Here is a 22,276-nt window from a genome sequence, read left to right on the forward strand (position 1 = left end):
AGTGCGTGTTGATTTTTGAGTCAATCTCAAAACACTGCATTGCAAGTTCCTCTCTCCTCATGCAGCACAGACAGTTGCAGAAACACAGAACACCAGTGGTGAAAAAACACTGGCTGAAAAGATGGAAAAAAAAAAAAAAAAGAAACTAAACAAAAAATAAACAGAAAATTAAGTTTGCTGCCTTGAATGTCCTTGAACATCACATAGAATCCTTGGGCGTGACAATTTTTTAAAAATTTCTGTTTTTTTTTTAGTTCAATAATATTTCTCTTATCTATGCATTTACTTAGGAAAAACTAACAAAGATTTCAGTTGCTCTCCTCTCTTATTACTATGTGTGTGCGTATCTTTTTTTTTCTATTTTTGTATTGACGTTTGCATTGGTTTTTCTCCTCTTCTTAAATTGTCCAGTTTTTCTTGGTTTGCGTAGTTTCCATCTCTTTCCACATCCATCCGTCTTTTGGGAAAAAGAAAAACCCATTTCTACCCATTATCATCTCCCACCCCTCCCCGCATTCAGCAACCCCCCGTTCTCCTCCCTCCCTGGGGTGGGAAAGGGGGGGGGGCATTTCAGTCCCATGCTGCCCTTCATCTCTCAGCCTCCATCGCTACACTAGCCTTCTGCTCAGCGCCTGCGTGAGGGTTCACGCCCGTGGGCCAGGCGGGGCAGGGCTGCGTGGGGGGCTGCCCCTGAGTCCAGAGTCCCTGTGGAGGTTGCGGCACATTAGGTACGTTTGGTGAGAACCCCCAGTTGCCGACCTGGGGGGGCGGGGGGGAGGTGGCCATGGAGGCGGCCATGGGACTGCCGCCGCTGCTGCTGTTGAAGCTCTCGGACGCCTTCAGCCTGGAGAACATGGTCAACGCGTCCGGGAAGTTGGGGGGCGTCGCTGGTGTGTTGGCTGGGGTGCACATCTGGGGATGAAGAGGGAAAGGCTTTTTTTAACACACATTTCTTAAACATGCCTAGTCCACTTCTACTTCAATTACCAGCTTTGATACAAGGAGTAAAGAAATCAATTTTGATTATCAATGATTTATCAAAATTCATTTTCCCTTAAAAAAATACCCAAAATTCACTGGTTTCTGCTTCATAAATGTAAAACCTGGCTGGTTGCCTTTGTCATTTATGATAGTAGCTGCTCTTTTAGCCGTGGGTTATTTTGTACTTTGAGGATAACAGCAAAATGCAACCTGTCTCGTAGCTGCACCACATTCTGTTTTATTTAGACTGTTACCAGTGGATACAGTGGCATGTTTTTGTTTTCTATAGAGATATCCTTCGGCATAACTGTTGGTTATCACTGTAAAATAATGAGGCTACAAAGACACAACAGAGTGACACAGAAACCTGCTTGATCAAACTCTGATACTGCTGTAGTGGAAAAAACATGTTCTGATTAAACTGAGGCAGTCATCTTCAAGAAAATGGGCTCACTAAAAATAGTGTTACAGTAATATGGTTTTAAGTGTATGCCAATTTCAAGGTTGCACAGAATTCACAGGAAATGGCTGAATTTGCATAAACTGTTGCGATCACAACACTAACTGATCACTTCTGCAATGTACAAAATGAAGTACAGCACATGAGGCAGTTTAAACTGTTTAAAGGCGGACATCACTTTAAAGGAAGCAAACTGTTTTGTATATCTGAGGGAGAATTTAGGGGAATCCCATGCACTCTGTGCTCCCCCAGAGGGTCCTCATGATGACATTACAGTACTTTGTTTACATCCACTTCCTGTTCCAACTATAATACGGCGTCCAATCTGATCTAGCAGGCTACATGAACTTTGTCAGCTAATCTTGCTTTCTAGACACACAAGCAAAAACCACATGTGGAAACACACCATGTCTCCTTGGCTTTAATATATCCCCTGTGCTCTAACCTGCTCCGACCCTGCTTTGTGCCAGCGCTGTTATTGTTCTGCTGCCAGGAGTTCCTTTAGTGGCCCACCCCGAGCACACACCATACACGCCTGTGCCAAAAACAACACTCAACGTACCACCGTGCAGCTAACGGCCCATGTGAACAACATGTTTGGCTGCTCAGAAATAGTAAGCCTTCATCATCGTCACCCTTCTCATACACTGCTCCATGGCCTGCTTCCTCTTCGGCGTCCCCCGTCCGTTTGTGACCAGGAAAACAACAACCTGTTGTATTCCATAGGGAAGCAGAGGTGGAGCCATGTTTTTAGCCTGGAGGCTTGTCATCTAAAAATAAGAGCCTGAGCTGAGAGGCCAACAGGCCAGGCATCTACATGACAAAATAACCCTAAATCACCAGGACACAACAATGGAAAAAAACAGCTTGGCAACTCAAAGGATTGTAAAATGCCTACCTTACACTAGCCGACATTGTAACAACTTTTAAAAGACTAAAGTCTGACAGATTTTCACATCGAAAAACAATGTGAGTTTTTAGTCTGAGACTGCAAGACTTTGCCAAGACTGGGGTTCTTGCAGGGTCATGGTTTGAAAGACTACAACAATGTCCCTTTTGAGTTTATTTCCTATCCTGCTCCAGGTGGAAAAAATTACACTAAACTCCCTTTACGAAATATGACATATTAACAATTCCTTCTGTTTTAGCAAAACGTATGTTGAGAGCATTCGTGTCAGTTTCTGCATCAATATCTGCGTGGAGATCATGGGAATGAGGTGAACTGTTTCAAAGATTAAGATTTCTCACTAAAATAAGTGCCGACTGGTGGATCAGACACACGCCGAATTGAACATGGACTAAAGAGGACTCCACGACTCCACCAGTTCTCAGAGAAATAAGACTTATCCATGTTCTTGCACCTCTCCAGAGTCCCCTCCATGTTTACTGCCTGGTCTGTTGCTTCCTTTTTGGTGCTGGAGAGAGTGCACCTATTGGCTGTTGAGAATCTCATCATTGAACTTCAGTATTTGCATGAGCCAAGACTAAAAACTTATGAAAACATTAAACATGTTTGATTTTTATTGGAACATTAAGATGAGAAAAGGACAGCTCAAACTGGCCACCTCACATCAAACAATCAACTGAGTAAAACCCAGTGAAATCGCTTGACAAGTTGTTTGGTGGAAGGCTGACATAAGATGAAATGTACTTCTGATTCAATTACAACTGGCACTGAAATTAAATCAGCTTTGTTAACCATCTATTGTGCAGTTTGTACGTTCAAACCTACAAGCTGTTACTTAGTAAACCACTGCCTTGTACAGTGATCGTGCCCTTTAATTCTCCCCTGAGCATCTTCAAAGTTAATTTTCTTCCCACACTGCAACACTGTCCAGATAACATTTTCCATTTTCTCCAGATTTAGATTAAATGCTAGGTTGTTTGCTTAAGGGGGTCATTTTCAGGAATTGGGAGTCATCAGCTCCATGAATCAACTATTGGGAACAGCAGCTGCAGTCACACATGATGAGCACTGGAAAAAAAATGTTAACATGCTGAAGAGGGAAAAAAGCTGGAGAACAACATTCCCTTTACTGACAACCAGAACTCAGGCTGACCCGTGGTATCTAATCTACCCTTGGCTCCGACACCCAGGATGCTCAGATTGTGACACGCAGCCTTAGCGCGCAAGCAGCCTTCAGAAAAACAACAGCGGGACAGGAACACCATTCCTCCCTTGTGGGTGTAATCGGACCACTTTGCCCCCTAAAAGTGCTGCGGCTTGCAGGTTAGTCCTGCGACTGTACAGCACGAGGCCGGGCCGGGCCGAGCCGGGCCGAGTTTAGAGGTTCTCAGAGTGGCACACTGTTATGAAAGGTGAGTGTATCCACTGTGGCACACTGTTATGAAAGGTGAGTGTATCCACTGTGCACTCTAACAGGAAACGCTGGCTCATGTCTCTTAAGCTGTTTCCTGCGGTAAAGGGATACCCTGGAATGCTGAAGTGACCTCCACGATCCTTCCTGTTCTTGGTGGGGGGAAGCTACTGGTTGTATTTCTTGGACCTTGTGATCAGTTAAGAGTCTGTGTGACTGGTACACAGGTAGAAAACAATAAATGAGGCCTCCGCGCTTACTGGCCAGGAATTTAATCTGCTGACACATGACCTTTCAGGTTGTCCAGTCAGACCTTTACATCTAACATACTACTATATAAACTCAAACACAGATGAGCAGGTATAAATATACATCTGCAGTCAGCTCAAAGACTATACAATGACTTTTAAATACCTATTTTTTTGGCTTTTGCTCTATATTTAACAGCAGACAAAAACAGGAAAGACTGAAGAGGGAGGCTGACGACAAAACCAACTTCAAACACCGTGTTCTGCGTCTCACAACAGCCCACCTCACACTCCCCACTCATTAAATAACACAACACACCTCTCGAGTGTCGGCATGTGAGAGTGTGTGTGTCTGTCTTTGCAGGGGACCTTGGACAGAGTAAAAGACGCAGACGGCATCGACCCACAGGGAAGAGGATCTGGTCCAAAGACACAGCAGCTGTCTTCTCAGCCGGGCTGTCTGAGTTTGGATCTGTGTGCTTATCGGACTCTTTGCCACTGATGAAAGCTTCAGCTGACCCCAGGCCTGTCAGCATGTATTCAATAATCATCCACATGCATACAAAGAAACACCATATCTTTTAATTTCCAAACAAATGAGACTCTAATAAAGGATATGCAATACATCTGCTGTTATTACAAATCACAAGTGTCATGTTTCAGTATTCAAGCACACACAGCACCAGAGGTAAAAACTTTCCTACACAGAGATTAAAGCCGTTGCTCTGGTGCAGCATACTGAGGAAGCAGGTTACTGTGTGTTTTGCCTTTGTGCGTATTAAGCAGCCTAGTAGCAGATTAACTCTCGCTGCGCTGAGGCAATGACAGAGAAACACTGCACGAGTGGCTGAGGCCGGTGTGTGCAGACTGAGGCTCAAATCCAATTGGCTGCTGGACAACTGACAGGCACGCAAGCTGCAACGTCAAGGTTAATATTTCAGGTGAGAAAATCACTACCTGTGTGCACTGTACATACACACACATATTAATGTTAGGGGTGTCTACACAGGCTTTTGCAGTTGCGTCACACACACAGACACACACAGACACACAGAGACACACACACACACACACACACAGGCAATGCGGGATGTGAACCACGTGTTCGCCGGGAGATATGTGTAGCTCAGTTATGGAATGGGTTACTTGATATGTAAGGAGAGAGGAAGGAAGAAGGATATTTATTTGGTCTAAACTACTTGCTGGATGTTGGTCAAAAGACATGCATACTGTGGGTTCAGTGAGGTGGTTTCTAAAAGTAAAAATACCAACATTTGTCTTTTAAGGTGATTTGTGTTCGCTATGGACTACATGAATACTACACATTTAGGATAATAACAGTAATGCGGTATGCAGTTTAGATCTGTTATTTTACCACATAAAGCGACAGTACACACCAAAATAAAAAATATTAATAAAAATCATAAATATTTTTCCTCTTACCTGCAATGCTGTTTATCGGTCTAGATTGTTTTGGCGCAAGTTTCTAATATAATGGCACTAGATGGCACTGGCCTGTGGTGCTCAAAGTGGCTATGGATACATTTGAAAAACTAAACAGCAATGTCTCTTTCCAGATATCATGACCGGGTTACTCAGAATAGTCCACAGACCTTGTTGTGAACAGTTTCATATAAGAACTATTTTCTGTCTAACAAATTATACCCACCAACTGTATCACTGTGCAGAAGGAAGTGTGCATCTACTCATGGACAAGAAGCTCTTGCTCGTTACAGCGCAAGACGTAAACATTAATGGCGTCCTATACAGCTGACCTGTAATGTTAGCTAGCAGTAGATGCACACTTCCTTCTCTGTGGTGATTTGGTCTTGGCAGGTGTAGTTCAGTAGAAAGACTAGAAAAGCACTCGGAGAGCGCAGACCTCCGCAAAGCAGCTCGGATTTCCCGCCATTTTATTATTATTATTATTATTATCCACTTCGCTTCAACCGATCACTACCAAAATTATCATCTGTTTCTTGTCCCATTATCAACCTTTCCTGAAAATTTAATCAAAATCCGTTCAGAACTTTTTGAGTTATTTTGCAGACAAACAAACAGACCAACGCCGGCGAAAACATAACCTCCTTGGCAGAGGTAAAAATAGTCCCCACATGAAACTGCTAACAAGGCCTGTGGATTAGTTAGTAATTAAGAGTAGTTCCATTATATTGGAGAGAAGGCAGACATCTCTACAGCTGATAGCTCCAACACTTTGCAACTTAAGTCCCGTTTATACAATGATGCAATTTTTTGGAAATGGCACTGACTCCGTTGTCATGTAAACTTGCAATATGCAGTTCCTCTGAAAACGGAGACTTTTCGCACATGCGCATTACGCTTCCAGTCACTTGGCATGCGCGAGAAAGTCGACCATCACAACAACAATGGCGGACTCCCGAGCTCTGCTTGTGCTGCTCACCCTATTGAATTTATCAACGCTTCTCCATCATAGTGTAGATTTACTGTAGCAACTCCACCTCGTCGTCTGTCCACGTTTGTGCAGTTGCCATTTTTTGTTTATACACCGCCACTCTGTAGAAGTAAGCGTAAGCGTCACATCGCCAACTACTGGCCTGGCATGTATACTGCAGCGTTTTTGGTCATTTTTGCCGATCCGTGTGCACGGCGATTGTTATCTAAGCGTTGCCATCTAAACACGGCACTTCTTTCAAAACGAAAATGAGAAACGATTCTGTTTTCAGTGGATCGTTTTCGTGTAAACATGGCCTTACAACAAAACAATCTAGACTGACAAATAGCACGTGAGAGGGAAACTATGAACTGCCCCTTTCATGTTAAACCAGGACAGAATGTCAGTCTGGAAGTAGAAAGGGTGATTTGCTCCATGTGGTGTTGAAATAGAAAAATGACTTTTTCTACTTTTTTTTCTGGGAACTAAGTAATACTGTGTTTAGTAAGACACAAAACAGAAACTGATTTTATAAATATGGCGACACACAATGACTGTTGGCTGTTCACATCTAAAAAAAGTAGCCAGTTACTTAGAAAAAAACCTAATAGATGATAAATGGTGAGGATAAACTTAAACACTGTAGCATTTCTTCTTATATTTGAACATTTTCCCTGAAAAATATGCATGGAAAAAAAGTGGATGAACTGTTACTGGTATCTGATGCATGCATCTGCTATATAGCAGTGTCTTGTAATCTCATATGGGAGGCCAAAATATTTGGTGTTGCACTGAAATAAAACCCTATAAAACTGCACAAGCAGCAACTATGTCTGGCTCCATCATGAACTGGGAGTGCAAATTTACTCTACTGGCTTTAAACATACAGTGAAAAGTAAAACCAAGCAGTATACACAGCTGTTTATTCTGTGGGTGCATCTAAGTTCAATCAGAGATAATGTGAGAGGTCTTGTAAGGTAAACTCATTTTCAAAATTGAGGTTACTGTGACACATTTAATTGTCTCTACTATGAGTTGTAATTTGAGAAGAGTCAGCTCAGTTAACCAAAACAAATGGCTGTCTGTAGGCTTTGTTAGCTAGTTAACAATCCAGCAGGATCGTGTAGGAAAAAAAGATGAATAAAAAAAAAGATCAACTCCCACTCAGAACAGCACAGAAATTTACTGCCATGTTGTTCCTGTTGAGAAAACCAAAACTGTATGTTCAGAAACACAAGCAGATGTTAAAAGCTGTTGTTACTGCGGACCTTAAATATTACAGACTGTGTGTGTGTGTGTGTGTGTGTGTGTGTTTAAGTGCATGCAGAGGCACACAGAGCAGAAAGTGTGTTACAGCAGGGAGGTCTCACCATTTATTCAAGATATACAGATGGAGAGGCAGGGGAAATAACAGACAGCCAGAGCGAGTTTGTGTTCAAAACAGAACCAACAGAGAGGGGTTGCCATGGCGACTGTTGTTATGAGGAAGCAGCACAGATCTCCTGTTGACGGGACGGGGCTGAGGCATGACTGGCTCTGTGGTCACAGCGGCCCGGCCCTCTCTTCAAGCCTGTTTGCCGAGCCCAGCATGAAGAACGCGAGGTTGATGGGCAGCGACCACTCTAAACATGCCTGGCCCAGGCTGCGGCGAGGCTCCACAAACCTTAAACACTCCTTCGTTTGTGTACATGTGTGTGTGTGTGTGTGTTTGTCCACAAACACAGATGAGCTGGAGTTCTTTCCAGTCTAACCAACCGCATTCCTCAGAAATATCGAGTGTGTGTATGTGCCAGGCTGAGAAGAGAAGCTCTCTATCCTCTCGCATGCTTGCGCAGAGGGTCCAGTTACGTCTCGTGACCCCAACTGACCCCCTCATGTAATGTTTACCTCGGTGCTCTCTACCCTCCACCACACACTCACATCCTTATTCGTCTCACTTCAGTCTCTCTGGATGTTTCCGTCCAGCTGTCACAGGAATTTTAAGCCAAATTTTGCACCAAAGGAAATGTGATCTGCTTGTTTCCATTAACTTGGTTGAAGCAAATAAACAGACTTCCTTATTTAGCAAAAATGTTAAATCCAAGTAAAACTGAGCAAGATACTGTTGTCAAGCTCCAGCTAATGCTGGACATTTTTATGTTATTGTTATGATTTATTAATATTTCACAATGTCAAAAGCTAAATCTAATCAAACCCTACATCAATACCTAATTTGTTTCTTAGCTTAACTTGTTTTTTTTTTTTGCCCAAATTAGGCATATTTGATCTGATATTGCTGTAAATATCCAAGATTCTTAAAGACAACTTACGATGGGAACCAACCGTCTTTTTCTCCTGCGTTCCCTCTGCTGTGAACATTAGTATGAACCTATAACGTGTCTGTTTTCTCTCCCTTCTCTATCTTTCTCTCACTTCCCACTCCCTGTCTTCCTCTCCCTCCAGCCTGTGGCTTCACACACTGTAAGTCAGCACTTGCTGCAAACTGTGCTGAGAGATCTGTGAGACATGAGAATCACAGTGAAGCACGCAGACCTTAACTTACTGTTCAGTACGGTGTATAGTATCTGAACAAACTGTCACCAGGACAGGCTGCTTTGTAGCTGAAAAATACTCTACCATAAATGTGATGACATGCAAAATGACACTCATCTTACACCGAAAACAAATACAGGTATGTATGTATCAATTTGTCGACTTGTTACGAGCTAATTCCTGTCCTTTTCAAGATAATAAAATTACTTCAGGGTGTCTACAGGTATCAGAAACATTTTAAAGACCTTTTCAAGATCATTTTTAATCAAATTCAAGACTGATTTTTTGACAAATAATTGCTTCCTTATTCAAGCATTGCAGCTAAGTACAAAGGCTAAGTAGTTTATATTTGGTCCCATGCGAAGGTAGGTTTTATGTAGGAATATGGTTATTAGAGTGAGTTAGATTAATCTACATTTTGGCCAAAGGTAAATGCAAGTGTAAAGCAAACACACAGTTCTCATTCTGACAAACAGAAATTAAACAAAAATGCTAAAAATAAGACTTTTTAAGGACCTGTGACACCCTGATCTGGAGTTCGGGTATTCAAAATAACACATGCTGACTTTAAGAAAATGTTTCTTCACTACAGCAAGTCTGTCAGGCTGTAGAGCTGGGTTGAAAAAAATTGATTTAATCGATTTGAATCAATTTTCCTTTAAATGGCACAAATCCATTCATTAATTAAAAAATCGATCTTTTACTATAACTATTTTCCTCCGTGGACGTGTTGTACAGCCGGTAGCAGACTGCAGCAGCCTGCAATACTATCAACCCAGGTAGTCTCGCGAGATCAGCATTTAGCACCCGAGGTCATGGCGAGAGATGTCGCGAGACGGCCGGACACTGAATGAAAACAGAGCAGTAAACAATAGTGGGAGCGCGTCCACTGAAGGCATGGGTCTACGGTGCATTTTTCTCACTCGCATTTTCCCCTAAAAATATAATGCTAATAATGTACGCATGTTTATTAAATGCACATTAGTTTCACAGAAAAGATTAACTGTAGCCTCAGTTTGTACCTCATACAGATCTGCTGGTAAAGTTAACTTAGCGTTAGCAAGCGTGATAAAAGATGGCAGAGAGGCGACGTTGTGCAAATAAACCAAAGATTTATTAATTTTCTGTAGCAGTAAACACATGGGCCGATAACAAATGTGTTAACTAAGTTAACTATTCTAAAGCTTTACAAGCTATTCAGGGCTGCCGACGATAACATTAACATGACAAACAGCAAGGCTAACGTACTGACGCTACTCAGACACACACACATACCGGACAGCCTCTCAGTCCTTAGCTGCTAACGTTAGCTCATGTACAACACGGGAGCTACCACACAGAAACTTTTACAAAGGGTCATAGTGTGCTTCTAGTGACTGTCAAATCACAAGCGAAGTTGTTTATACTGCGGACACGGAGAGCGGCGTGCCTGATCTCATGGGACAAAGATCCTCTGAGAAGAAAGACGGTTCACTCTGCTCTGGCGCCAGGAACAAACTGGGAGGCAAAGATCCTCTCTGAGGAAGAGGGCTCACTTTGCTGCAGGGTTCACCTACATATATTGTTTGTCTTCTGATACAGTCAATGTGTGCACCACAACCACTGTAGTGTATTGCACAAAAGCTTTATAAGACGGTTACAGGCAACAAATGTGTGGATGTCCTTTGTTTACATTTTTGTAGCCACTTCATTTAAATTGTCTGCCTTGTGATTAGATTTAATTTAAAATATTTATTTTGTATGTGTTGGTCAGGTGATGTTAAATAAAAGTACATGATGACTAATGTACTGCTTTGGGGTCAATTCTTAATGTAAACAGTATTTTTAATAGTAATGCACCAGGTCAGAGGGTTCCTGAAGGTTAAATATACTTCGTTAGTTCTCAGAAAATATCTTAATATCCAAGCAAATTTTGTATCATAATTGAAATATACTTGACTGAATCGATATTGAACTGAACTGAATTGAATTGAATTGAATCGAATCGTGAATCGGATTGAACTGAGTCCTTGAAAATTGAATCGAATCGATCTGGAAAATCTGAATCGATACCCAGCCCTATCAGGCTGTAAAATAACACATGTTGTACAACTGCAAAAACAAGGCAGAGAGTCTGCAGTGATGGCTTGGCTCCTGTGTCTGAGCCACCATACTGTAAAATCTCCATGTTGTCATCTGGTGAACCCCAAAGCAATGTATGGTTTGAGGAATTCAGTATTTTGTTTGCTGTTTATATAATCTATTCAAGTGTTCTTCCCATTATTAGGGACAAATGTGTAGGATAACCTGGAGTCACAGCTCCACATTGTGTTTAACACAGCATTCCTCTCCTTGGCTGCAAAACAACAGGCCACATCATAACCCTAAACTCTGGGAGAAATTTAACTCATTGCTGATGAGTCTTCCTGCTTGTCTTCCAGCAGTGTTACTGGAACTGACCTCATAACACTGGGCAAAGTCAAAAAGGCACTTAATCCAACTGTTCCACTGAACCCGTGATACAGTACATAAGACTATGAATGAGCAGCTCAGGGGTGTAAAGCTGCACAATACTGAAAAAGAACATGGAGGCATAAGTATTCTGGTTGAGAAAAAAAGACAATGGACAGGAGGCACAAACTGCACCTCTTTAAGCTGGTGTTAAGTACTGGATGTGTGGGAGGATGCTTGGGTTTCACCGGCATCAGGTCTGGACTAGTCTTGGATGCACTCACATCATGCATGTTTATATGCATTCAGAAATATTCACCCCCTTTGTTTGGTTTGTTTGGGCATGTGAGAACAATGCCATTCAAACCCTGCAACACTGACAATGCAGGTCTCTGTCCACTTTCAAGAGTGCTGCAATCGAGTATGTGAGACTGGCATGAATCCCACGAAACAATGTTTTATGGGCAAAAGAGGATGAATGTTGACCGAGCCAAGAATTATGAGACAAATGGAGGCTAAACTCGGCCTCCTGTTGATATGAAATGCCTCCACAATGTATCAAATTACTGGCAGGGAGCACAGACAAGTCCGTCATGTTTAGCATGGATTACGGGAACTGGAATTAAATGTTTTGTCAACACGCTTCCAAAATATGTAACCTCAACAGATGACAGTTTACCAAGTCTCTGTCCAATAAACAAGCAACTTTTGAGTCTGTGTGGCATTCAATTACTGGCATTCAGGGCCTGATTTACTTGTAATTTGGCAGTGAACATTTTAATAAACAACAAACAAAGATGCAATGAAATCAACTTCTCCATTTATGGACTGCTCAAAAGACACACTGTAGATGTGACTGCAGTCTAATGCTACTGCTCCTGTACTGTCATTAATGTAATGGTAAGGCTGATTCTGACTGAAGCCTTGTGAGGACTGTGGAAACGAGGACTAGGAGGAGAAAGGAGTAAAAACAGTGAAAGAAATGGGTGAAACCGACAGAAATGCAGATAGGAAAGTGAAGGGGATACAGGCCAAACAGGAGCCAGAGGGAAAGATGGAATAAAGGAGAGAAGGCCGGATGAATAAACCATTGGTGGATTAACTGTTCATGATTCTGCCTGCCTGTTAAATGTTTAAGTAGGGAGCGGTCTTATGGTGTGTATGTGTAGCCTAGCACTGCCTTTTTGTTTGGCAGCAGCAGCTCTGCAGTCGGATCCTGATGCAACCGTGACCTACACACAAGTATGGCAGCTATGCTAACCGTAACAAGGATAATGAGAGATTAATAAATGCTTGGATATTAATAATAACAGATGACCTAAATGTGCATTTGTATGCCTGAAAAAATCCAGATAAATATTTGGATGTTATTAATGATACTTGAAATTGAATTTGAGACTCATTAGACACCAAAAAAAGGCCTGACAGCTTAACAATGAGTTTAAAACTCACTACAAAGCTCTGTAAATGTGACAGAAGCTGCAGATTCAGGTGACTTGCTTTTATCAAAACATCAATTACAGCTGCTTGAAAGCCTTGAACTTTAACAAATTATTTCAAAAACTTCAAATTCACTGTTTCAATAAAAGATATGACCATTTGCTATAAAGTGAGGATTAAATGTTCTCACCCATAGGTCTGGGTGATATGGAGAAAACCAAATATCACACTATTTTTGACCAAATACGTCAATATCAATATTGTGACGATACTGTGGTTGACTAAGTTCAGAAAATTGCATCACATTACTGTAGTGCAACCTTCAAATCCAGGAAACAGTTATGATATTACAACATCCAAAATCTAACACAATATCTTGTCTCATATCAGGATATCGATACTATATCAATACATTTCCCAGCTATACTTATGAAACCACTGATAAAACACAATTAAAACAAACCACTGCTGGCTTAACACACTGACAAACTGATAACACGTTTCCAAATTCAACAAATACTTCTACATATTTCAGACCCCGTGCTGGACTTCAGGTGCTGATTATAAGGAGGGAAAACACTAAACAACATGACCTTCGTCCATCTGTTAGCCAACATCTTCTCCATGCTATGCATTAAAACTGACACTCTTTACACATGTATCAGTAGTAGTGGAGGTAAGCACTAGTAAACGTCACCACTCAACAACAACAACATCAAACTAAAACCAGACAAGCAACTTTGTGTGTTTTTATTATCCCATCACATAGCTCACCAACAGGAGGTGACAGTCAGGTTTGTAAGGGAGTGGCTAGATGTGAGAACTAAATGTTTCCCTCTTGAACTAAAAAAAGGAGGCTGACAGGTGCTACTGAATGTTTCAAGAGGCCGTCCACCCCCTTCTCTCTTCACCCATGACCCCTCACTCCTTCGACTTCACCCAGCATCCAGCAGCTGAGCCCTAACACTGTATCTCTCTATGTTTGAGTTAATATACACACACAGGGACGTGGTTGGATTTACGCTCACGAGGGACTCAGTTGATCATTAGCCAAGCTGCACTCTGTTTTCATGTATATTATCACACTGGATAATATAGGAAGAAGAGTGAAAGCCAAACAGAAGAGCAATGAGAGAAAAAGAGCAGAAACAGAAAGAAAAAGAAAGCAGCAACCGACAGAAGATAGGAGAACTGGGACTGAGCGGAGCGTGTGTTCTGTTTGACCAACTGCACACACTGCACTGCTCACAACAATGGCTAACAGGCTAACAATAGTTGTTCAGTGGCCCACTCATATCTAGAAAAAGGAGTATGGCCTGTCGACTGGTAGCAGTCTGGCAACAGAAACTACTGGGCCAAAGGTCATCGTGAGAGAGAACAAAACACGATGACGATGCAAACACCAGGGTTCAGCTTGTCAAAAGGTACCACTCTTTGGGCAACGCATGCACTGTAGATCAAATTTAGTTTGATCATGCATGCAACCCTTATAGTGGGTTTTCTAATCAGTGTCAGCTTCCAGTTTCAATTTGAAGCACTGAACATAATCACAAAGGAATTTTATCTGAATAATAAAAATTTAGAGATCTAATGTAGGAACTGAAGAGCAGAAGTCAGACAAAGGAGGGTCAAATGGGAACTGGTGAGGAGTCAGGGGTCATGAATGTGAGGCAAGAAAGCAGGAAAGGAATGGAAAACACTGAGGAAGGTGACAGCACAGGAATAGTGGGAATAGGTAGCAGCAGTGAGATGACAAGAGCCTGGCTGCAGCGCTACAGCTAACCTGAGAAAACAGGCCACAGGGACACAATGTGACAACACTCCCTTTATGCAACAGAGAAAGGTTCCCACGTGCTGCTTGTGTTTCCTTCGCCATAGGCCTAACCCCTGCATGTGTGTGTGTGTGTGTGTGTGTGTGTGTGTGTGTGTGTACACTCAGTGACTCCAAGAATCAGTGTGAAACTCAATCTTACTCCAATGCTCATAAACACATCTGGTCCTCGCAGCCATCCCACATGGATTCCCATTCCCGGAGTCCCCTGAGCCAAAGTTCCTGTGTGTGTGTCTGTGCACACGCCTTTGTGTGTGTGTGTGTGTGTGTGTGTGTGTGGTTAGGGTTCTGGGAAGCCGTGCTCCTGGAAACATGTAGGGCAACACGCTGGAACATGCAGTGCACAGGCCAAGCCTCTTCAGATGTGGCTAACTGCTTGGCATGGCTGTGCGACACGCGGGTATAGAAAACCACACACACATATACATATCCAGGCGCAGACGAATGCCCATTAACAACATTAACAGATCTAGACATGATTGAATTTGAGACACAATGCTGCCTGCACACCCAGGGGATTCTAGTGCACACACGTACACCCTCATGAAATCAGACTTAAACATACAAACAATGGGAGAAAGCAAACTGGATTCACCTCATTCTGAACTTAATGAACTTCAGTGAGTAGTGTCTGCAGCCGGACAGGGAGCACCTTGTTTCTTGTGTGTCAGAGACACAAAGCAGCACAGTGTTATTGTATCTTCTACCCAAATACTTCGCATTGCCTTGCTATTAGGCTATTTTACCTTAAGGGACAGTTCACCCACAGATCAGAAATACACATTTTTCCTCTTTCCTGTAGTGCCATTTATTAATCTGGATTGTTTTGCTGTGATTTGACGAATGTTGGAGATATCGGCCGTAGAGATGTCTGCCTTCTCTCAAATATACTGAAACTAGATGCCACTTAGCTTGTGGTGCTCAAACCCAAAAAAGTACGGTGATACGGTTGGCCGGTGTAGGTCAGTAGAAAGAAAATAGTTCCTACATGAAACTGCTCACAACAACGTCTGTGGATTATCTTGAGTAACCAGGTCTTGATTCCTGGAAAGAGACATTGCTGTTGAGTTTTTCAAATGTATTTTTTGGCCCTTTGAGCACCACAAGCTTACTGCCATCAAGTCCCGTTTTATTCAAAAGAAGGCGGACATCTCTACGGCGGGTATCTCCAACACTCTGCAACTCATACCAAACAATCTACACTGATAGAAAGCACTACAGGTAAGAAGAAAAGTATGTATTTTTGATTTTGAGGTTAACTTTCCCTTTAAGTTCTCACCAAACACCCTGGCTTGCTTGTTTCCATTGATGCCTCACTACTATTTAAAAACCATTTAAGTATATTTTATATAGTTTAGTTAGCTTTCCTGCTCCCCTTCAGTGAGATGATAAACGGAAAGAGGCTGAGATAGAGAAATAGGAGCCGACAGTCGCTCATGTTGTCATATCCTGATTTATGAAGGTAATTATACCTCTGCTCTTCTGCCCGGGCACACCACACACTTCAAGATCTCAGCGAAATCTCACATGGATGAGAAAAGTTAGGATTTCTAAAAATCCCTTCCTTAAAGCCACACCCTGACACCAAAACCTAATGTTTGTAGTTACCAGAAACACCCCCTCAAACACACACACACACACTCCTTTTTTCTTCTCCTGGGTGTTTATATTGCCAGGAAACAGCCTTTAAACAACCTCACGCCCACTTTTATCACTGCCCTGCAGTGCCCAATACTATTCAGCTACGTCACTGTACCCAGTCAGTGGTACTGAACGTTGCCCTTCATAAAACCCTAGATTCATTCAACTTGTGCATGATGCTTGTGACCAACAGCAATTACAGCACAATAAAAAACGGTGATCATTCAAACCATGGAGCTGTTTTTTTCATGACTCCGTGAGCTGCAGCATGTAGGCCAGCCTGGGTTGTGCTCAGCAGTAAAAGTTCTTCAAATGGATACAGATGAAGATTATTTACTGCTTTTGCTAATATATTTAGGTAATAAGAAGGTGAAAGCTACATCCACGGAACCTGGACAATATTTTGCAAGAAAGGAAAGAGAAACTGCGGTTAAAAAAGCACCTAGTGTTTCGGGGTGAGAACAGGAGGATGATATACTGTAGGAGTGCAGATATGATTCAAGCAAAGAGGAGAACGTGAAATATTTCTACAGAAGATTATTTTTACTACCCTGACCTATAAAAGGCAACATACTTTAGCATAGAGCCACAGTCCTGACTTTACTGCATGGCTTCCACATGAAGACCTCCCTATCTGCTTTTTAATAGCCATGACTCGAGCAGAAATTACACACATGTGAAGCAGGCTTTGTGGCTTAGTAAGGTCGTTTCTCTGCTTAGTCACATGATGGGGGGGGGGGTCACATGTTTCCAGACAGCAGTGGAAGTCATCCATCTACTTCCTCCTCTGTGGTCACATGAGGATTCATTCACTTTATTGTGGCTGTATGTGCCCCACATGGAGCGATTTTAATCATGGAAACGCTGATATCAGTGTTAAGCGTCAGTGTTTTTTCCTTACAAATTCACTGACACATAGTGTACTACTCTAAGTAGTACAGACAGTTACACTGTGTCCACACTGATCATTTAAGAACCATGATGACTGAAAATATATTTCCCAAAGTTACTCATATGCATCTAGTTCCTAGGAAATCTTTCTATTTAATTTGCTCAGACTTTATATAGGCACTTCATTTAAAAAATGTCTTAAAATTGGTTTGGCACATTCCTAAAAAATATATGTAAACAAAAAAGGGCACGGGTACGAGAATGTGTGCATAATATTTGATAAGAGGGATTAGCATCAAACAGCCAGAAGCAACAGAAATACAACTCTGATATATCGTGTATTCCAAGTAGGAGTGCACATGCCGATGTGCTGTGCTGGAGGTTGTAACCGCTTTGAGATTTACGCTAAAACAAGATGATGAGGACAGGGCATGATAATAAAACTCTCAAACAGGAAACATAAATGGCTAATTGAATTCTCGAGCCTTATGTTTTGCGTCTGTACACAGAAAGAGACAGCTCGCGATGGAGGGAGGAAAGAAGAGTGAGAGAGTGTGTAAACTAAAGACAGAGACAGGGTGCTGTGTTTTTAGTTACACCGACACCTTCTGCTGTGAAAGGGTCCATTTTGGGTCGGTGTGAGCGCTGCATCCTGCAGGAATGTGTGGCGGTTGCCGTGTTAGTCAAGGCAGGGTATGTGTAGAGGAGAAAACTGGGAGTAGACAGCAAGGGGTTGCACACAACTCGAGTTGGATGGAGTTTCAGTGTCTGGGTGTCCATCGTGGAACATACAGTAGATGTAAGCTTTGATAGCTGCAGTCAAAGCACAGACATAAATGGACAATCTGTTCAAGATCCATCATGTGGCTGTGTGGCTCTCACAGAAACAGACGCACTTAACATACACACGCATAGACAACAACAGAGTCCTGAATGCGTGTCTGTACAGAGATTGTAGCTCTTCTACATCATGTGCCAAAGCATGGGCACTCCCCTGGGTCTGGGATTGCTACTAAAAGGAAATAATAATGACATGAGCTTTATCCAAATCCCTCCCGCCTTCACAGCATTATTCAAGACTTCGCTGATGAGTCGGCTAGCTCACCTCATTATATGATATTTGATACAGGGTATAAACCTTTGACATACGATGCACAAATTATGCATTAGCAAAGCACAGGTAAACACAATCAGACCTGACATGGCGCACAACTTTAATGCTTCCTAGTCGGCTACAAATCCTCACCAGACAAGGTTCGTTTGGAAATAACTGTATTTCTCAAACAATAGCGCTTTTGTATCCAAGATAATTTATGTCCCATGATGCCAAAGTTGGATGGAAAAGCAGGGCTTAACAATAAGGACTGTCTGATTGCCAAGGGCAGGTGGAATGACATGTCGGGCTTGTAGAACTGGCCACTTACTTGCCCGTTCAGGCAAGTGGTAAAACACAATTAAAACCCAATGTTTGTTTCAGGATGGAAATAGCTAAGGAGTGAGCCATCTTGCATGCTTATCATCTCTGATTCAGCACTCCAAAGAAATTAAGGGAGGTAAAAGACAAAGTTTATGAGCTGAAGCGCAAAGAAGCATTTCAATTATACTGCAAACAGAAGTTTAGTAGGGTGGTGTTAGATAACGTGGGTGAAACTCCAAGTATGTATTGCGTAGTTTGCTTGCAAGTTTGAGAGCAAGGCAGATAAAATGGGGTCATTTTTCATGCAGTTAACTTAAGTCTTTCATGGTATTTCATTTCATTCTCTGATTCCAGCTAATTTCTGGTTTCTTTACTCCTCTATGACAGTAAACTGAATATGTTTGGGTTATGGACAAGATTGGACATTTGAGGACACCATCTTGGGGTTTGGGAAACACCAACTGACATTTCTCACCATTCTTGGACATTTTATAGACCAAATAACTAATCAATTAATCGCAAAAATCATCATTAGATTAATCAACAATGAAAACAATCGCTAGTAGCAGCCTCAGTATAAAAAAAACCATTAATGGTGAACATTAATGGTGAACTCTGAAAAATGATTTGGTATACCACATTCAACTTTATACACTGTTGGGCTTCAAAAACAACAGCATAAACCAGCTCATTAAACAGTATCCATAAACTAACTGACCTACATGACGTCCTAGCCTGCCTTGCTGCCAAGCCCTGCACATCTACAGGCTATCTGTTGGGGCCCCTAAGGCTGGGGCGAGGCCTCTAGCCAAAATAGCAATCTCAAGGATGAGTTCAGTTTATGTTGTAACACAAAACACTGACGCAACGGCATGTGCGACAGAAATGTAACCTAATGTTCATGCTTAAACTGGAGAGAGAGATAGAGCGAGTGAGAGTGAGAGCAAAGTGGATTAGACCTGTATACCAACGAACACTGTGGCCTGGTAAGCTGCAGGAAGGTTGGACACGCTGCCCTACTGTAGTACTGTTGTGACTCACACACAAACACCCACTCTCTGAATGCACAAAATACAAATGTGGCGCACGTTAAGCTCAGAGACGCATGCATATGCTGCCATATGCAAAAAAAAAAAAAAAAGGGAACGTGAACTTGCGATTATGCAAGAACATGTCGATGTAAAAACGCCACAAACACGCGTAGGTGCTGTGCGTTCTGACTTTCATGATCCAGTGTCTGCAGCAATCAAGCTCAGCCCTATTTGGCAGACAGAACAGAACAGCTCTTGGCGGATTGTTTACTCTCTAAATTAAAGTGAGACATTTCATGAGCTAAATAGAGGAGTGAGATGCTCTTATTTACTGATCAGATGATAAAGAAGGACTGGCTTTCTTCCTTATAATAAAGCTGCTATAAAAGCGATCCAGCCCAGCGTGAGCTGTTTCTATGCTGACTGGCGATACTGCACTACTCGGAGGCTATAAATGCACACAGGCTCTCACACAATGCAATAAAAAAACCAAATCCTCTTTTATCCCTATTTCACTTACTTTCCTCTAGGAAAGCAAAAAAAATGTTTAGCAGCTCCGTGACCATCTTTGCCACACAAACAGTGAACCAAACACAAACAGAGCGTGAGCTTAAAAAATGATCAACAGTTTCATCCAAAAAAATAATAAAAAATATCCCCCCATGTCTCTGTCAGGCTCTTCCAGAGGGCAGCTGTTGCTGGATGCTGCCATGCATGCAGCTGCAAACAAAGGCTTGTGTGCTGCCAAAGTGGGCTGCTGCTAAAAGCCCAAATACTGCTAGCGTTTCATAATGTTCAACCCCTTAGTGTGTATGTGTAGAGTCTCCTGCAGCCTCAACGCCTTCCACTTTACTCTGCTCTCTCCTCTCTACCCCTTAAAGTCCCCAATATGTGTGGTGCTGTGGGCTGCAATAACCCAATCAGGGAAAACAGCCAAATTACCAGAGGCAAATGCAACTGCACGAGGGTCTATTTGTGAGAGGCAGCTGTCCTCTTCCTGGAATTAGACTTCTTTTCAGTCTTACCCAGAAACTGAGGGGCCCTTCCTTCCTTTATGCACTCTGGCTAATACAATGAAAAATGGGCGAATTTCATACATCTACATCTATCTGCCTCCCTCCCTCTTCTTTCGCATACATACACACATAGTCTCTCCCTCTCAGTGTGGCTGCTGCGGCTGCATGCCTGCCTGTGTGTTTATTTCTGGAAGCTCACAACATGGCCGACATGTGCTTTGTTATTGTTAGTACAACATCATCCCTCTTGGCCTATAAGGGCTGTTTATCCTCCCCCATCCCACCCAAAACAACACAGAAGCCTTAAAGAAATACTAGCTTGAATTTAGGGTTTGTTATAATCACATAAACAGAATAAATAGTAAAAGATAAAGTATATAATCATCACCGCCGCTCCTCCTCGCACTCACCATTTGATGATGATGGCCATATGGAATATTTGTTTCTTGAAAAAAGGCACTGAGAGCAGTCTAAAATGAAACACACAAAGAAATGAATGACATTTGGTGACAACGTGTAAGTTAAGAGCATTAAAATAGCTGGGGGCAAAGAATTCAGGCAAACATCGCCTCATTTCTGCTCATGTACATAAAACCCAAACAATACAGCGAGCCTGCGGCGAAGACAAATGAAAGCTAAATCTATATTAGGTCCACCGCAGAATAAACAATCATGTACTCTTGTTGTAGGCTCGTCGATACAACACGGCGGTCATCTTTATTGCATAACAGCACTCGCTGGCCTCGCCTGTACACCGCTGTCATGTGTCGGATTATAGTATTTAATCTAGAGTAAAGTCTAATTGGATATGCTAGCTGTGTGCTTCGCCCCGCTGCGTTACCGTGTACTCCCTGCTGGTTTAGTCTGGCTAAAACACCAACATGTACACTTTAAATACAACAAAAGTTCTGCTTAGTAAGTGGGCCGACTTCTTTGCCACCTCAAGCGGACACATAGCTAACAGTAACGCTTTGTTTTGTGTTTGAATTGCACGAGCTTTAAAAAAGTGTCGCGAGGCAGACAGGGCGAGCTCCGGAGGAAACTAACGGTCGGGCAGACATAAACATAACGTCTAACCGGACCGTGTGGCTAAATAACGTAACCCCCGCCGCCTTTAACACTGAACCCGTATAACTGTCTGTTTCTTTTTACCTCGAACTGCCAATGTGCCGCTTGCAAAAGCTGCTTCGCTTGGTCTGCCGCACAACCCGCCGTCAGGACGAACTGATTAATCATGACTTGATGTTTGAGTTCATCCATTTTCGACGAAGCCCGTGTCCTACTCGCGGCGGCTGGCTCTGGAAACAGACTTTCGGACCCTTTTTTCCTTTCTTTTCTTCACTCTAGTTGTATTCCGTTCCTCTGCCTCAGTCGTCCACCATTACAGCCGGTTGAGCAAACACAAATATTTACTGTAGGAGCGGTGGAGGAAGGAGCACCGCGTGATTGACAGGAGGGCGCAGCCAATCACGGGAGAGCATCGCCGGTGGGATTTGTATGCTGCGAGCGGAGGGTCTCGCATCCGCGTGTGTTTAACCGTCTCACGCGGGGTTATTTTTACACTTAAATAAACGTCAAACGAAACAAAATCATCACAGTGAGTGCGTTTTAAATTTTAGAGCATATG

At 42.5% G+C, this 22,276-nt stretch overlaps 1 protein-coding gene across 1 annotated transcript; it reads right to left on the minus strand.

Annotated features, from left to right (window-relative positions):
• Positions 1 to 411: 411 nt before the first annotated feature.
• ubald1a (UBA-like domain containing 1a) lies at positions 412 to 22,054 on the minus strand. The gene is made up of 3 exons (XM_033612201.2): positions 21,802 to 22,054; positions 21,060 to 21,119; positions 412 to 912 (listed from the first exon to the last, which is right to left on the minus strand). The coding sequence occupies exons 1-3, from the start codon at positions 21,907 to 21,909 to the stop codon at positions 589 to 591; spliced, it is 492 nt and encodes a 163-aa protein (XP_033468092.2). The 5' UTR covers positions 21,910 to 22,054; the 3' UTR covers positions 412 to 588.
• Positions 22,055 to 22,276: the final 222 nt, after the last annotated feature.

Source organism: Epinephelus lanceolatus, chromosome 21 (assembly GCF_041903045.1).
Source record: "Epinephelus lanceolatus isolate andai-2023 chromosome 21, ASM4190304v1, whole genome shotgun sequence".
NCBI classification, from domain to species: Eukaryota; Metazoa; Chordata; class Actinopteri; order Perciformes; family Serranidae; genus Epinephelus; species Epinephelus lanceolatus.

Excerpts from the sequence above, each read along its gene's own strand:
- ubald1a (XM_033612201.2), bottom strand. The coding sequence starts at position 21,909 with ATGGATGAACTCAAACATCAAGTCATGATTAATCAGTTCGTCCTGACG. Across the intron at positions 21,120-21,801 it reads CGGCACATTGGCAGTTCGAG|ACTGCTCTCAGTGCCTTTTT; the intron begins GTAAAAAGAAAC and ends GTTTCATTTTAG. Across the intron at positions 913-21,059 it reads ATGGCCATCATCATCAAATG|ATGTGCACCCCAGCCAACAC; the intron begins GTGAGTGCGAGG and ends CTTCATCCCCAG.